At 33.2% G+C, this 13413-nt stretch overlaps 1 protein-coding gene across 3 annotated transcripts in view; it reads right to left on the bottom strand.

Annotated features, from left to right (window-relative positions):
* The window catches only part of FSTL5 (follistatin like 5), a 663363-nt gene that overhangs the window by 572186 nt on the left and 77764 nt on the right, over positions 1-13413 (bottom strand). For 2 of the 3 annotated variants that reach the window (XM_077752759.1, XM_077752760.1), the window contains exon 2: positions 13180-13210. In XM_077752759.1, coding sequence (XP_077608885.1) covers positions 13180-13210 — 31 coding nt within the window. Of the gene's footprint in view, positions 1-13179; positions 13214-13413 lie in introns of all 3 variants that reach the window. The other variant, XM_077752758.1, reaches the window with a different exon arrangement.

The following is a 13413-nucleotide window of genomic DNA, read 5'->3' as shown; positions in this document are numbered from 1 at the left end:
GCCCTCTAAAGCAAGGGGGGGGATATGTTTATTGTCAAGTGTAATAAAGTGTCAAGTGTAATAAAATGTCTTTCAATGCATCAAATGTCAGGTGTGCTTCCTGTTCATTATAAAATACTTGGGTGTCCTGAGCTAGGTGGGGGCAAATGGTGGCCCCTGCAGGCATCACCCAGCCTTCTTCTCCTAGCCCTACAGAAATCAACAAAAATGCTATATAGTCTGTCTACTGTTTGACCATGAGTAATATATAATAAATTGGTCCTCTGACACAGGAGGCTCATAGCTTCTGTCAGCATCCACGAAACTGTGAGCCTCACTTGTTAGTTTGTGAAGAGGGTAAAATTTCAGATCCTATATAGTTCTTGATTAACCATCAAAACAAACCTATCAAGAAAGGAATATTATTACTCACATTTTACAGATGAAGGCATTAGTGCACTGAGGCCAAATAATTTGTGATTAGTCACACAGCTTTTTATTTAGTAGTCAACCCAAGATTGAAATTTACTGTGTTTCTAGACCCTGAATGCTAAACCAGCAGACAAAACTGATCTCATGATCATTGTGCAGTTCTTCGTTTCTGTTCTATTTGTTGCAAGCAGATTGGAACAATTTCAGAGGATAGAAGAAAAAAGAAAAAACTTGTGGTTTGTCAAATTGGAAAATTGCTTAGCTTGTACCCAATATTTCTCAATGCTGCACCTTTTAAGCAATACCACTCTTCTATCTAGCTTAGGCCATGTCTTCACACTAGCTTAAGTTCTGCCATCAGATTTGCTAATGATATTTTCCTAGTTATAAATGACTCTACACATCAATTCTCCACTTCACTCTGATTTCTTCTCTAATTCTCATCAGCCTGGCATTAATAGTTCAACATTTGCATTTCACTAATGACTCACGACCCAAAACACTCTCCCTAATTCCTCATCCCTCCTGCTCATCCCCATTCTTCCAGACAATATCTTGTCTCTCTGTAAAAAGAAAGAGCTAACCTTTTCCAAATGCCCATTCCTAGATCTCCTTCCTGTACTTCATGGTACCTCCAGGTAAAGCACTTGGGCCTTTCTCTACCAAAGTATTCATTACATTTTTTGTGTGTGATTATTTGCTCTAGTCCCATTCTTCCAAGCTCAAACCCAATATTACTGGATTCCTTGAGTCAGAAACTTTGTCCTTAATTTTCCTGGTAACTAACCTCATTTCTAATATTTAAACAACTAATAAGCATTTGTTGAACTATGCTTTATTATTGATGTAGCTGAATGCATCATATCTTCTTCCTTTCTGAATTTCAGGTAAGCTAACATTACCACAAAATTTCTGACATAGAATAGTACTTTTTAACTCTAGTAGTTGTTAACTTGTTGTTAACTTATATTCAAAAAGTTAAATTAGGCTTGGTTTTCTTGTTTTAAATTTCTCATAAATTTCTTCAAATTTAAATATAAGTCATTACAACATCTAGTTCATATGCTCAGAGAATGACCCCTTCCTTCCCCCAAATTAAGCTTACATCTCCTATATACATTTATGTTCAAAACAGTGGCCACTGCCTTGTACTATTTTTTCTTCTTCTAAGAATAAATATAACAGGACACTTGAAGGCAATTTAATATCAGTAGGTCAAATATCTTCAAGTTTTGAAAGTACTTGGATTTTAATTTAGAATTATGTAAAATAATGAGACAAAATAAAATCAACATGTCCTGGCCTCTTAACCCTTTGTGAAATTAACACTTTTCTCATATATATGTTTCTACCACCAACATTGCCGGCATGTTTAAAAATTTTAATTATCTTATAATACAATCTTGCTTAATGAAGCAAGATAAGTATCACTAAAGGGGTATGTAAAAATTATGCAGTATCACACAACATATTTGACCAAAGTTTTCCCTTATTTTTCAGGATCCAATGGATAAGGATTCCATGTACTAGGAATTTAAGAAACAATATTAATTTTAGTAAAATGACATGCATTTGCCAGTAAAAATGTTTATATCTAATTATCGAACTAATTGAAAAAAATTACCCATTTAATGAATTAAGACTATAAAATGTATCTTATAATGATTTGACTTTTAACATATTAGGTAAAATTCTAAATTAACTAATCTATCATAGTTAGACAAAGAAATGCATGTCTACTTTACCTCATAGAAGTCAATGAGTATATCACAAAGTAACAACTCATTTTTATATAAAATTTCTATCCTTCATAATTAAAAAAATGAATTACAAAATACTTAAATATTATTTCATTAAGTGGTAAGAAAGAAGAAATATATATTTTAAAAACCTAATTAAATATAATCTCTTTAATAAAGTCAAATTTCATGCTAAGGAACCTGAGGAGACAAAATATTAAGAGGAACTGATAGACCATGTAATTTTTCATTGGCAGATAAAATAAAGATGTAACCTCCCCCCAAATTAATGTCCTCAACCATTTAAAGAACTACTCTGTCTCAAAGTCTAACCATTACAACTGAATGAAGTGATTTGTCAAGCTAATTAAATGAAGTCACCAATGCATTTGGATTAATATTACTTCATTTTTCTTGAAAAATGCCATTCAGGGGCGTGTTGGAGGCTCACTCAGTTGAGCTTCAGGCTTTGGCTCGGGTCATGATCTCACCGTGGGTGGATTTAAGCCCCATATAGGGCTCTGTGCTGACAGCTCAGAGCCTTGAGCCTGTCTTTGGAATCTGTGTGTGTCTCTCTCTCTCTGACTCTCCCCTGCTCACTCAGTCTCTCTCTCTCTCTCTCAAAAATAAAAAATTTTTAAAAAAGAACATTAAAAAATAAGTACATAAAAATAAAAATAAACATGCCATTCAACTGTTTCCAACTATAGAATTAACAAAAGCTTTAGGAAAATTTAGCTCTGCTAAAGTCTAGAATAAATACATTTTGTAGGGTGCCTGGGTGGCTCCATTGGTTAAGCATTGGACTCTTGATTTTAGCTCAGGTCACCATCTTGTGGTTCTTGAGATCAAGCTCCATGTCAGGCTTGATCAACACGGAGCCTGTTTGGGATTCTCTCTCTCCCTATCTCTCTGCCTCTCCCCTGCACATGCTCTCACTCTTTCTTAAAAATGAATAAATTAACATTTAAAAAATGGTATTTTGAGTTTGTGATTGAAGAAAAGATCAATGTTGAGATGCTACTGTACAGGTATAAAAACTATTGGTTTCTGTAAAGAAAAACTTGAACAATATTAACTTGATATTACATGCAGCCTTAAATTATTCTATTATTCTTTATATATATATATCTTTATATATATTCTTTATGTGTATATAAATTATTCTATTATTCTTTATATGTATATCTTTATATATGTTATTACATATATGCACATATATACTTTTTTTAAAAATGTTTTTTAATGTTTTATTTATTTCTAGGAGAGAGAGAGAGACAGCGTGAGCAGGGGAGGGTCAGAGAGAGAGGGAGTCACAGAATCTGAAACAGGCTCCAGGCTCTGAGCTGGCAGTCAGCACAGAGCCCGACGCGGGGCTCGAACCCACGAACCGCGAGATCATGACCCAAGCGAAAGTTGGACGCTTAACCGACTAAGCCACCCAGGCGCCCCTACTTTTTGAAATATCTTCCAGTTGATGATAATAACATCATTAAGTAGTGAAGGAAGTTTGTCTTCTTGATTGTTGTGGCAGGAGGAAACACACAAAGATCATTTAAAATAATACCAAGCTGGTCAAGTGAGTTTTTTGAAGAATGGATAAGGAAAATTACCTTAATTCCCTGGGAAAAGTTATTACTTTTATTGAAATCTATACTATTTGAAAGTTATTTAGTAAAGTATTCAGCGGCATCTTTTAGATTTTTTATAGTGAACATATACCTATAAATTAGTTTTTCTTTTATAGAGTTATACATTGGAACTGAAATTGCTATATTTTTTAAAGTTTTTCAAAGTAATGAATACTGTCTTATATATATGGCTTCTAGAATTTGCATCTTTGTATTACATCTATGTATTATTATTTTATTTCAAAACTCACCTTATCACAAAACACCAATCAATCATATAAAGAATTATGATCAGGGGGTTTTTTTCATAGTAAAAAATCATAAATGGAACAGATGTCAGCTAATGAAATCAGAAAAGTATTGCAATGTGTTCATAAAAACTGGAAATTAAATTTTTAATTGATCTGTTATTCAACAATCGATTTATACTCATATTGTTAAGTGTAAAGCAAAATGCATTAAAATATGTGAGATGCCCATGTTAGTAATTTAAGAGCTGCTAATCAATCATACACTAGAAAGTAATGCATATATGACATTGATATTTTGCAACGTAATTAATAATCATTCATGAGAATATGTTTTCCCCCAACTAATTTCAACTGCATTTGTAATAAAATAAATAGAGCAAAATACAATTTTTAAAAATGCAATTGCTACATTGTAAAATGGCAAGCATACCTCAGAGATATTGAAGGTTAAATTCCAGACCACCCACAATAACGCAAATAAATACTCCAATAAAGTGAGTTAAATTAATTTTTAATTCCCCAGTTCATTCAAAAGTTATGTTTACACTATGTCGTAGTCTATTAATGGTGCAATAGCACGGCTGAATAATTAATGTACATATCTTAATTAAAGAATAGTTTGCTGCGTAAAGGTGCTAACCATCATCTGAGCTTTCAGTAAGTTGTAATAACTGATTGAAGATCGCTATAACAAATATACTAATCATGAAAAAGTTTGCCATAGTGCAAAAATTACCAAAATGTGACACAAAGTGAGCAAATGCTTTGGAAAAATGGTGCCAACAGATTTGCTCAACACTGGGATGCTATAAACTTTGAATTTGAAAGACAATATATGTGAAACACAAAGTGAAATGTAATAAAATGAGGTATGTCTCTCTCTATATATATCTTATTACTTCCTCACATACTTTTACATATAATTTTCAATAATTATCGGGGCACCTGGGTGGCTCAGTCAGTTGACCGTCTGACTTTGGCTCAAGTCATGATCTCACAGTTCGTGGGTTTGAGCCCCGTGTCCTGCTCTGTGCTGACATCTAGCTCAAGAGCCTGGAGCCTGTTTCAAATTCTGTATCTCCCTCACTCTCTGACCCTCCCCTGCTCATGCTTGCATTCTCTCTCTCTCAGAAATTTAAAAAAAATAGTAATTATTATTATCAGAAGTCTTCCATAAGTCCACTTCTTTAGGGCTTACCCAATATAGTTGGCCAAAAACAAATAAAATAATCCTTTGGTTGACATTTCCTAGACCTGAGTTTTCTTATCTTCTAGATACTTAAACTTCTGAAGGATTATAACTTGAATATGATAGACAAAAATACCACAGTTTATATCATAAAATTTATAATCTTTTGTCTCAGAAATAACTTTTTAAACCAAATACCAAAATACTTACCATCAATTATGTATGATATTATAATTCATTAAAAATAATACCAACTCTGAATTTCACATAATGGTGACAGTCTCTTTCAGGCATTACTTATTGTATGGCTATATTTAATTTTCTAAACATAAAGACATCCAACAATTAGACAAAGAGTCTCATGAAAGTCTCATGTATATGAATTTCCATTTTTCAGTTTTATATAATATTTTCATTTATTGATGTAATGTGTCCACTGGCTTTCTGGAATACAAATTTGAAGGTCCATCCCTATCTCATAACTGTTTCTGACTAGTTACCTGCTCTTGAGGAAGTGAGCTAACCTCAGCGAATCTATAAGATTATTCTAGTGAAAAGAGGTCTGAATATTTAAGCAACTCAGATTAGAAGTTTATTAGCATTCCAATTCCAATTCAATATTACATACATATATAATGTATATGTATGTATATAATAGAGATAAATTATATGTATTTTACATATATAAGTATATATGTATATATATATACATATGTATCATATGTATATATGTGTATATATATATCATATGTATATCCATTCCTGTATGTACCACATCTTTATATATATATATATCATATGTATATATGTGTGTGTATATATATATATCATATGTATATATGTGTATATATATATATATATATATATCATATGTATATCCATTCCTGTATGTACCACATCATTTGCAGTGTTCTTGATTGGTAATTTTGTGATGTAGAAAATAAAAGAAACTGAATGCATAGTTCCATAAAAGTACATAGCATGTATGCCTTGTGTGTGTATGTGCTTGTGTGTAAAAACTACAGGTTCCATAGTACTTTAATAGCAGTTATTGTCCCAAACACACACCTTTTTTTTTAAGTTTATTTATTTATTTTGAGAAAAAGAAAGCACAAGCAGAGGAGGGGCAGAGAGAAAGGGAGATGGAGAGAATCCCAAGCATGCCACATGGAGCCTGATTTGGGGTTTGAACCCACAAACCGTGAGATCATGACCTGAACCTAAACCAAGAGTCAGACACTTAACCAACTAAGCCACCAAAACACCCCCAAACACACACCTTTAATTTGTTTAGATATGGTCTTAGCCTTAGAATTTCTATATATATAAAAGGACTTTTGATATCATGGAGTAGGTTGTTTACATTAACTATAAAAAATGAACTACTTCTGGAGGGCTAAGTCACTTGTCAAAATCACAAGCATGTATTGCAAAAGCTGGCACAATTCTACATCTGTCCCTTAGAACATTACTATGCCACACTGTAATGATAATTGATAATGATCAAATTTTTCTTAAAGTTACAAAGCCCTGAGCAGTATTTATACAAATTAGCAGTAAGAGAATTAATTTGTAATACCATACCATTAAAGAAAACATAATGCCTATAAGATTGTGGGAGCCCGACAGTGACCACAGGAAAGCGTGGTTAGGGATGCGGGGATGTGCCTGCACACGGGGCTCCCTGCCTGGGGAAAGCATGCCTGCAAACAGGGTGCTCTGCCAGGAGGCCTGCACACAATATCCAAGTTTAATGGTCTGCTCGCAAACAAGGGAACATGCCCTCCTTAGAAATAAGGAGGAGGTTGCTNACTAAATTGTCAACAGTGTTTCTTCAAGGGCCCGGAGTGTAGTATTAGTCATGGGTGGAAACCCTGTTACTTTATATACTTCAATAAGCTTATGTTTTGTAACCATGCATTACCTTAAAATAATCCAAATTAAAACAAAAGCTGTTTAATAGTTTCCTGTATCTTGCAATCATGATTATCTTTTTATTATAAAAACTACATATATATTTTTTCCTTCATATTATTCCTTCAGTATCTGGGAAAATATTTAGGATATCATTGGGTATATAAAGAATTCTAAATAAATGTCCTTTGAACTATCTAGCAGTGATGACCATGCAGCGTTTGCATGCTTCGTAACAGTTTACAATGATACTGTTTTATCACAGTTTACCCTCTCCCCTTTTACAGAATAATGAGGGCTATGGAGCTGATTGTTTCACGAATAGACATTTGTGGTACTCAGTATATATTTACTACTTCTGTACTTGTTAGAACTTCTCTCTGTGGCTTCAAATAAGTTGTAATTATGCCTCATATTTTACTGAATATATATNAATCCCAGACTATGGAAAATACACAGTGTTTTTCAAACATGAAATAGATATGTGTATTCTGAAATAAAAAAAGAGTGTTCATGGTATAGTGTAAGTGAAAAGATAATGTATAGTATTTAGTGTAGTATCTTCTAACTTAACTTTGTCTCTGTAAAAGGTCCAAGAGAATTGTACTAAATTGTCAACAGTGTTTCTTCAAGGGCCCGGAGTGTAGTATTAGTCATGGGTGGAAACCCTGTTACTTTATATACTTCAATAAGCTTATGTTTTGTAACCATGCATTACCTTAAAATAATCCAAATTAAAACAAAAGCTGTTTAATAGTTTCTTGTATCTTGCAATCATGATTATCTTTTTATTATAAAAACTACATATATATATTTTCCTTCATATTATTCCCTTCAGTATCTGGAAAAATATTTAGGATATCATTGGGTATATAAAGAATTCTAAATAAATGTCCTTTGAACTATCTAGCAGTGATGACCATGCAGCGTTTGCATGCTTCGTAACAGTTTACAATGATACTGTTTTATCACAGTTTACCCTCTCCCCTTTTACAGAATAATGAGGGCTATGGAGCTGATTGTTTCACGAATAGACATTTGTGGTACTCAGTATATATTTACTACTTCTGTACTTGTTAGAACTTCTCTCTGTGGCTTCAAATAAGTTGTAATTATGCCTCATATTTTACTGAATATATATTTTACTGAATAATAAAAATTAGCATATGTATAATCAGATATGTATTAAGTAAATAGTACTTAATGTATTAAGTAAATATCCATCCATAAATAGATGGATAGGCAATTAATACTCATTAACTCTGCTTCCACTGCAATATGTAAAATAGTGTCATTACTTTATAGGCATACTTTTAAAACTATCATGTAGAGTTGGAATGTAGCCTCTATTTATACTTCATTTTATATTGTATAAATTACATAATTGTTTACATAGTTAATAATATGACTAAAATATCATCTCCTAGACAACTCACAAAAAATAGATTACCTTTGTCCTGTTGTTGGGTAAAAACTTTCAACATTGTATAATAGAAATTTTTCTGTTTACCATAATATAACAAGATTGCAGTTGAAGATGTGTTAGCACACAATAAACCTTAAGACCAGGAAAAAAAAAAAAAAAAGAAATAAGGAGGAGGCTGGAATTGTGAGCAGGCCTCTTAGTAAACATGTTGTGGTCGCTTCCTCCCTTTGCTCCCCCCTGTCCTTGAAATGTGTTTGGCTACTGGCCCTTAATTGGTAAAGGAATGCATCTTGTAGATTTCAGTTTGTATCCAGTTACCGGGTATAAAATAAACCGCAAGAGGGGCTTGGGCAGAATTGTTCCTCAGGCCGGAGTTGTGTCTCTGTCTGTCTTTTGTGTGTGTCTTGTCCTTTGTGTCATTTCGTCCGCAACAATGATAAAAATCATATGTATCAAATTCATGAAAATGTAAAAAGGCATTGCTAATAACAGCATGCTAAATGTACCTAATGTATAATTGGTAATTGGTTAAATAAAATGTAACCCATTTAAAAATAGAACAAAATGATAATAGTTTTCTGAATTATTTATTTCATATGTGTTTCCCCCAAACGCTGGCATGTTTAATGCTAAATCTTACCTAATAATATGTTTGAGGATTAAAAGGAGATAATACCTGTAAAAGCCCCACCCAATATCTGACATCCATTAGATATTTAAGAAAAGATAGATGTTGGGGCCCCTAGGTGGCTCGGTTGGTTAAGTGTCCGACAGTCAGCTCAGGTCATGATCTCACGGTCTGTGAATTTGAGCCCCGGGTTGGGCGGTACTTACAGCTCAAAGCCTAGAGCCTGCTTGGGATTCTGTGTCTCCCGCTCTCTGCCCCTCTGGCACTTCTGCTTTATCTCTCTGTCTCTCTCAAAAAATAAATAAACATTAAAAAATGTTTTTTAAAAAAGAAAGAGGTTAATAATATGCCATGTAAGTAACTGTTAGGGAACCGACTTTAGTCCTCAGTGTCCCCCAACATATAACTAGCAATGAAAGGGGACTATACTTTATTTTTATCACTTCTGAGTGAGAAGAGCTAAAAGTTTCCACTTGAAAAGTGAGGAAGGAAAAATGCATAATAAAAGACCTGAATCTTTTCGGTGAATGGACGAACATGCTTTTAATGACAGAGAGAGGAAGCAGATACTCAGGAACATGCTACAGTATAATCATATGCAAACTTCCCACAGTGATATTGTCCTTCTGATTGCAGTAAGTATTTTAAATTATTTTTGGAAAGTTCAAAGCTCAACTAAGTTAGGGCGCCTGGGTGGCTCAGTTGGTTAAGCGTCTGACTTCGGCTCAGGTCTTGATCTCATGGTTAGTGGGTTTGAGCCCTGTGTCGGGCTCTGTGCTGACAGCCAGCTCAGAGCCTGGAACCTACTTCAAATTCTGTATCTCCCTCTCTCTCTGGCCCTCTCCTGTTCATGCTGTCTCTCTCTCTCAGAAATAAATAAAACATAAAAAAAAAAAAGCTCAACTAAGTTGATGGAAGTTTTAAGCTCTTTGTAAAGGAAGAATCATTTAATTTTTTTGTCAGAAACTGTTACACTTATCACTGAGAACTCTAGAGAGATGCTCTTAAATATGAATGAATAAACATATCACAAATTAAAATATGCCCCTGAGAAATATTGGCAGAAATATGCTCCTGGAAAACTGACTTATGATCCTTGTATTGCAATGAACTATTCTTCAAAGGAAATTATTTCCTAATAATATTTACCAAATTCTTAACAAATTTTTTTAAGTTTATTTATTTTGAGAGACAGAGACAGCACAAATGGGGGAAGGGCAAAGAAAGAAGGAGAGAGAGAGAATCCAAACAGACTTTGCACTGTCAGCACACAGCCCAATGTGGAGCTCGTTCCCACCAACCTTGAGATCATGACATGACCTGGGCCAAAATTAAGAGTGGGACATTTAACTGACTGAGCCACCCAGGCACCCCTTAAATTCTTAATGAATTTTAAACACATAATATACTGTATCCTAATATATTTGTAATGTCACTGAAATCCAGTGCAAAATATGCCTTCCCAAAGAGTTGATCATTCTTTTACACCTGTTAAGACAATGATCCTGCTATCATTCTCAATGTATCTTTAAGAAAGGATATCTTACATCATTGTAATCCTCAAAATTGTGTACCAAGTAGATAGAGGTTAAGCTCTAATTCATTTGACAACATAGGCAATTTAAATGTGAAAATCAATTGAGAATTCAATGGTATACTAACTATCAAACCAAAATTCATTTTGCCAATTCATTTCCATATAAATGTAATTTTAGAATTAGTACAGATTGGATTCTATGGCATCTCAAAATAATATTAGAATAAAAGCATGTGTGAGTATCAAATAATTAGTCAGGGTTAGAACTGCAAGTTTCTAAACATTTCAATATAAATTTCCATGTACACAGAGGAAAGATTGATTGATTTTCACTGGACTGCTTTGTGCATTTATGTGATTTCAGGTCACTTATATAATGAGGTTGGAATTTTTGTCATAATCAGGAATAGGTACAGAATTAGAAAAATTAGAAGGTTAAAGACTTCCTCTGCATACATTCCTGACTATATAATAAACATGTTCTAAGAATAAGAATACCAATTAGTCAGGAAGTCTAGGGAATTGGATATTAGAATTGATTACTAATATCAAGTGAACAAAACTCACATTTCAACAATTGGTTACCAAAATATGTACAATATTTGATTTTTAGAATTTTTCTCATCTATCAATGTGTAAACAATTGGTTTATTCAATTCTTTTTTCCTTAATATTAGCCTTTAAAGACAAATTTAATGCTACTTGTAATTTCAAGTAAAAAAAAAAACATTAAAGGTGATTCCCATAAATAGTCAAGAAAAATACTGAATTCTAAGTAGAGTTAGGCAACAGGTCCCAACAAAACTGTATGTCTCTAATTTACTTGCAACTCAGTAGCCTAGAAGCCATAATGTGAGAGTTCTGAACCATGTGTCAGCCAATAACAGTGAAAGAAGTGACAAGCATCATCTCGAAATTTTATTACATTATAAAAGAAAACATGTTTCTAGGCAGTCATTGAAAAAATATAATTTCTGCTACTATAGATGATAGGATTTATATATCCCAAGACAATAAAGCATCAAGATGAAAGCTATACTTATTTCAACTATAACAGAATTGTAAATATGATTTAAGTTTAACTTGAAACACTGGGGTCCTTCAAGGGAAGGAAGATGTGTACTCAATATGCTTAAAATGCATATATCATTTAAATGCACATCATACAGCACATCTTGGAATAGAAATTCCCTTTTGTAACACAGAAGTATGAAATTTTGAGTTAATATTAGTGCTTTGAGGATAAATAAGTGTAATAATTTCACATATAAAATAACAAGACATACTTCAGTTTGCTGAAAAAGAACACAAATAGTTTGGGAATGCCTGGAAGGGCAGTCTTACATAATTCATTTGAATAAAACATACCTAGCAAAATAAAAAATCTGTCTTTTCATATTCTTCAGGAATACAGACACACACAGATGACCAAACATGGAAACCAAATGGAAATTCAATTGCTTGCAGGAAATGTGCAGGGAAGATTCTATTTGGATTTGTTATTAGTAAGCAAGATTAATACCATCAATTTAGAGACCCTCAGAAGAATAATTTCCCCTTCATTGTTTCAGAAGCATATGTAAACTTGGTAACTTCACAGTTTTGTTTTGTTCTGTTTTTTGTTTTTTGTTTTGGTGTTTGTTTTGGTTTTGTAGAACTCTAAGAAAAAGTAAAATAAAAAATAAACCTAATTTTCTATGCAAAAAGGATGGAAGGAAATGGGAAGACAACCATTCACTCCATAGTCAGGTTTGTGACAAAACACCTACTGGAAAGGGATTGGTGAGTGAGGATGTCCAAACTGTGCAATAAGAAGGGCCAGCACCTGAATGGCGAAGCCAGAAGAATTAACTCATGAAAAATCAGTTAAATTTCATTATTATGATCAGCAGGAGAACAAGCTAATGAAAACCTTTTGCTAAAGAACTGTAATCTACCTGGAGTAATTTATTATCTCAAAAAGTAAACATCAAAACATGGAATGTTATTATGGGAAAAAGAGTTTCCCTATGTCTGACTAGAGTTGACCATGCTATCACCAATTTTTAATACATAAATATGTTCTTGCTTTTTTTGTAGAAATAAAATGAGATAACAGCAATTTAATAATTGTTTTTCCATGAGATATATTTTGTAAAGTTTATCTGGTAAACCATGGATGTAACAGAACACCAACGGTTCTGGACAATGCCTGATGGAGGAATTCCATTAGAACAATTCAGAGAGTTAACAGAAAATTCTGCTGAAGTTCCCAACAGCATTATATGAAAAAATGAAACCTCCCCAGTGACCTAGAATTTCCAAAGGGCTCACAATGACCTTAAAGCCACGTTGAAAATTTTGAATTCATTTTGTTTTCTCATATTTAAGTAAGTTTCCAAAGCTGCATGCTTTCTTTCTTCTATACTCACATGAATTTATGAAAGTATGATCTTAAAACCGCCATTTCTTACCTTTGATTCTTGAACTTTCTTGACTCTTTTCCTGCTGGAATTAAAACAGAAATAGGTCACAATCCATGAGTATACGATCAACAGCTTGATATATCATTGTAACTAAAGACTTGTCCAGGCATATTGTTGTACATATACCCTGGAGGCATTACGACAAGACTGTCACCCTAAAAATCACTTATGTCAAATCTCTTATCAGAGTAGTAATCATTCTTGGTGTCCATTTATTTCTTT

Source organism: Crocuta crocuta, unplaced genomic scaffold (genome assembly GCF_008692635.1).
Source record: "Crocuta crocuta isolate KB4526 unplaced genomic scaffold, BGI_CrCroc_1.0 scaffold346, whole genome shotgun sequence".
In the NCBI taxonomy this organism is placed as follows: domain Eukaryota; kingdom Metazoa; phylum Chordata; class Mammalia; order Carnivora; family Hyaenidae; genus Crocuta; species Crocuta crocuta.
This window is presented reverse-complemented; position numbering and strand designations above follow the sequence as displayed.